Source organism: Elephantulus edwardii, unplaced genomic scaffold (genome assembly GCF_000299155.1).
Source record: "Elephantulus edwardii isolate Elephantulus edwardi_28Jun2011 unplaced genomic scaffold, EleEdw1.0 scaffold00044, whole genome shotgun sequence".
Taxonomy (NCBI): domain Eukaryota; kingdom Metazoa; phylum Chordata; class Mammalia; order Macroscelidea; family Macroscelididae; genus Elephantulus; species Elephantulus edwardii.
In genome coordinates, this window is record NW_006399794.1 from 11,390,203 (window position 1) to 11,394,653 (window position 4,451).

General features: G+C 34.9%; 1 protein-coding gene across 1 annotated transcript; it reads left to right on the plus strand.

Annotated features, from left to right (window-relative positions):
• The first annotated feature begins 297 nt into the window (after nt 1–297).
• On the plus strand, nt 298–2,359 carry LOC102851239 (olfactory receptor 52D1-like). The gene is made up of 2 exons (XM_006885685.1): nt 298–339; nt 1,388–2,359. The coding sequence occupies exons 1-2, from the start codon at nt 298–300 to the stop codon at nt 2,357–2,359; spliced, it is 1,014 nt and encodes a 337-aa protein (XP_006885747.1).
• Nucleotides 2,360–4,451: the final 2,092 nt, after the last annotated feature.

The window sequence follows — 4,451 nt, forward strand, 5'->3', positions numbered from 1 at the left end:
TCTACATTCAGACTATATCCCCAGAAGAGGATACATGTAGGATGTTATTTGTTCAGTCTGTGATCCCCTAGGATAAGAAGTGTAAGGGGATTTGTACTTATAACTGACATTAAGACAGACTGAGACTGAGTAGCTTAGACCACTCCTTTGAAAAGGTAAGATAGACCATCAGGTCAAAGTAAAAATTGTTATTAGTAAGGTGGGAAGGATGTATTCACTATTTCCACAAGGAGTCAGATAGAATGAGATTCTAAGTAAAACTGAATGGTGAAGACAGCTCTTGTAGTTGTCTAAAAGATGATTTTACGTCTCAGCTTTACCAAAGGAAATGTTAAGAAAGTAAGCAAAGGGTCCAAGTTGTGATTTTCAAGTTTTTTATAAATTTTGTGCTATATACTGATGTACATTGGTCAAAACTTTATTTTTTGATGCACTTAGTTAGTCAGGCTAAAATATGCCCCGTATACATAAGTCTATCATATATTTATATATGAATAAATAATACTGATTTATTATTATAAAATGAATTGTTAGAATAACTTTTCAAAATACCTCTTCAGATATTCCAAGTTATATTTTCAGCTCATCTGATACCTGTGAGACAAAAATTATATAGGTTTTCTTCAAAGACAAAAATCAGTGCCAAGCAGTTGTGTAAATGTGAAAACTGTAATATGTAGCACCATGAAGAATCTGAATGATCATTCACAAAAGAGCTCAAATCTCTAGTAACCCAAGTACTTATTATCTATACTTTCTATAAATATTGATCTCCTTTGTTAGAATATTTTATAGCATGCAATATAATTTCATAAAATACAGGTTTTCCTTTAATCATCCAATTATTCACCTTCTAATAGATGACAAGTTTTGTCCATACTTCTTTATTCTCTGCTAATTCTCAACTAATTGACTTTATTATTCTTTGCTATTTCCAGATATTTTTGTCTTCATATCCACAGGCTCATTATTGTGACAAATTGGAATTAATTGATATACATATTACTAATTTTTATGGTAATTGAGCTTTTATATTACCAATTTTCTCACATGTTAGAAAATTATATCTTTATAACAGGCAATACACCATCTATGACCTCTATTATATTTCAAAACTTAGCTGACCTGTTTAACAACACTTTCTGAGGGAAAAAAAAGGTAAGACTTCAACAATTGGAAAAGTATCCAGTTACGGCTTTCTTCACTTACAGATTCTACGTCTTCTGTGACAAATCGTAGTACCATGTTTATGACACACTGAAAAGGATAATACAATGGAAATCATTCAATGGCCAATTGCATGATTTGAAGATGTCAACGTGTCTTACAGTCCACAACAATAAAGAAACTTCAGGACTCACATATTTATAGTTTTTATTATTTTAAGTTTGATTCATTTCCAGATCTTCCAGTTTGCATAATGTTTAACAAGACCCATCATCAACCTATCACTTTCTTACTGATGGGCATTCCAGGACTGGAGGCTGCCCACATATGGATCTCCATTCCATTTTGCCTGGTCTACGTATTGGCACTTGTGGGAAATTCTGCCCTTTTACTAACGGTCAAGTCAGACTCCAAACTGCATGAACCTATGTACCTCTTTCTATGCATGCTCTCTGTGGCTGACTTGATGCTAACTTCCTCTACACTACCCAAGATACTCAGCCTCTTTTGGTTCAAAAACAGAGAGATCTATTTTGAAGCCTGTCTCACACAAATGTATCTCATCCATTCATTGACTACCATGGAATCTGGATTTATCTTGGCCATGGCTTTTGACCGCTATGTGGCCATTTGCCACCCACTGAGACATTCTACTATCCTGACCACTACAGTCATTGCAGGCTTAGGCTTGGGAATATTCTTCAGAGGAGTTGTATTCCTGAGTCCACACCCTTTCCTCTTGAGGTGGCTTTCCTACTGCAAAACTAACATCATCTCCCACACTTACTGTGAGTTCATGGCCCTGATAAAGCTGGTTTGTGGTGAAACCAAGATTCGCCGAGCCTACAGCTTAACCGTGGCCTTCCTAACAGCGGGATTAGACTTCATCTTGATCATTTGTTCCTATGTCCTCATTCTTTTCACTGTCTTTCATCTTCCATCCAAGGCTGCCCGCCTCAAGACCTTAAGCACCTGTGTATCCCATGTATGGGTCATTCTAGGATTTTATGTACCAGCCTTTTTCTCCTTTCTTACTCACAGGTTTGGGCACCATATTGCTCCACATGTACACATTTTTATAGCTAATATTTATCTCCTTATTCCACCTATGATGAATCCCATTATTTATGGTGTTAAAACCAAAAGGATCAGGGAAGGATTCTTTAAAATACTAACATTTAAGGGTGTTTAGCCTCATAATAACTTGTGATTCTTCAGATTATCAAAAAAGGAAAGGTGTTGAAACTATTTAAAGACTATTTCAAATAATTTCCATTAAAGCTGATATTTGTATTCGTCTACACAACTTCATTTCATGTAAACTATTGTTTACAAAGAGTAGAATAAGATAGATTATAGGGAGGAAAATCGTCCGGAAAAAATTTTATTGTAAATTATTAAAAATTTTTGTATTGTTGTTCTTACGTGCTACTGAGTTGCTTGTGACTCATAGCAACCCTATGCACAATAGCTCTGAACACTGCTCTGTCCTGAATCAATCTCACTGTGTCTGACTCACCTGCACTCATTACTCCAGTTACTATCAATCCTTTTCATCCAGGGTCTTCCTCTCCTGTGCTGTGCTTCCACTCTTTCAAGCATGACATCCTTCTCCAAAGACTGGCCCGAGAGTCTCAAAAGCCTTGCCTCCAAGGACTAGCTTGGTTTTACCCTCTCCAGGACAAACCTGCTACTTCTCTTATCTAAATTTAGAATTTAATAAATATTCTTATATTTATCAAATAATAACTAAAATTGCAATGGCATGGTATTTACAATTAGCCTGTTTTGATTATGCAGACCATGATACGTGAACTCATTAGTTCTAAAGTTAGAGTAATAATGCATATATATTTTCTTCATAAACACCAAGTTTTCAAATAAGCCACATGTTCTCAAATTAATAGCAGTTAATTCAAGAATTAAATTACAAACTAATACCTACAGCATGATACATTATGGAGTCAAAGAATTCTTTTTCTTGAAGAAAGTATTATATGCAGAGCAAACAGATTTAAAATTGTTGCAAAGATTTAAAACTAAAATTGAACTATTTCCTTCTCTACCACCTACTAATCTGGTTTTTATAACTACAGTAGCTCCAGGGTGATCATGCACTGAAAAGAATTAAATTAGAAAAAGTGAGAATGCCTAAAAACTCTTAAATGAATCTTTCCCCAGCATTAAAATTCTTTGAATTGCTGCCAACATAATTACCAGGATTCTGGGGAAGAAATTTATTTTGATAATTTTTACCTATGCTGTTGCTTGCCTTTCGAGAAGGACAGGTATATAAAATATATATTCATTTCAGTACTATATATACATTGTTCAGCTCTTTGCTAGTTAACATCTTTTCAGTGTGAAGCTGTATTTCTTCATTACTCTGTTTTCATTTCCATTTTAAGATTATTTTCTTTATATTCATATTTAAGAAACTTGATTCTGATGTTCCTTTGTGGGGTTTTTGGGAGAAAAAATGGACAGTCTTCTTCCTCGTGGTTTACAGCTTCTCAAAACCCTCTGGCGGGTCAGTTATGAATTAGTTCAAACCTGATAGCAGTGAGTTCTTTTGAGTTTGTGCTTTTTTGTTTGTGTTTTCTACCAACCAGAATGGTTTGCACTTGACTGTTACGCTACGGTTTTATCAGTTCAAACTCACATAAGGGCAATATGGAAGGAAATGCCTAGTGACTGGCTTCCTTAACCAAGAAAGCTCTGGTGGCTTGTGCTGTTAATGCAAAGGTATCCTCCTGTTTGAGTCTCCCAGTTGCTTTGAGGAAGAAGATGGCAGCCATTAAACCCTATAAAGTGAGATAGGAGCAAAGGAGTGAGGACAGAGAAGGTTAAGACCACAGGGTTGCATAATTTGGAGGGTAGAGGGATGGGGTTAATGGAATAGAAAAGATCCAGCTGGGATCCAAAAAGACAGGGTAATGGTGTGTATGATGCAGTGGTAATTAATTTTATAAAGCATAATGCATGGGAATGATTATATGAAACACAATGTGAGTGAAGAACAGTGTGGAACGCAATGCATACAAACTTTGTAAGCAAATCAATATAAAATAAAATTTTAAAAAGAAAAAATGGAAACCCAAAACAATTATATGTTACTTGATCATCATTATGAATGAAGTTTATGAATATTATATTTTGGGGAGACAGGAGCAGCTCATTTTTATTTTCAGTCTACATTTACAAAGTCTTTGGTAAATTATTTGTATCAATAATTTGATGTCCAATGTCAGGGTGCATTGCTTAGTTATTTTCATATCTTTCTA

Excerpts from the sequence above, each read along its gene's own strand:
- LOC102851239 (XM_006885685.1), top strand. The coding sequence starts at position 298 with ATGATTTTACGTCTCAGCTTTACCAAAGGAAATGTTAAGAAA. Across the intron at positions 340-1,387 it reads CCAAAGGAAATGTTAAGAAA|TTTGATTCATTTCCAGATCT; the intron begins GTAAGCAAAGGG and ends TATTATTTTAAG.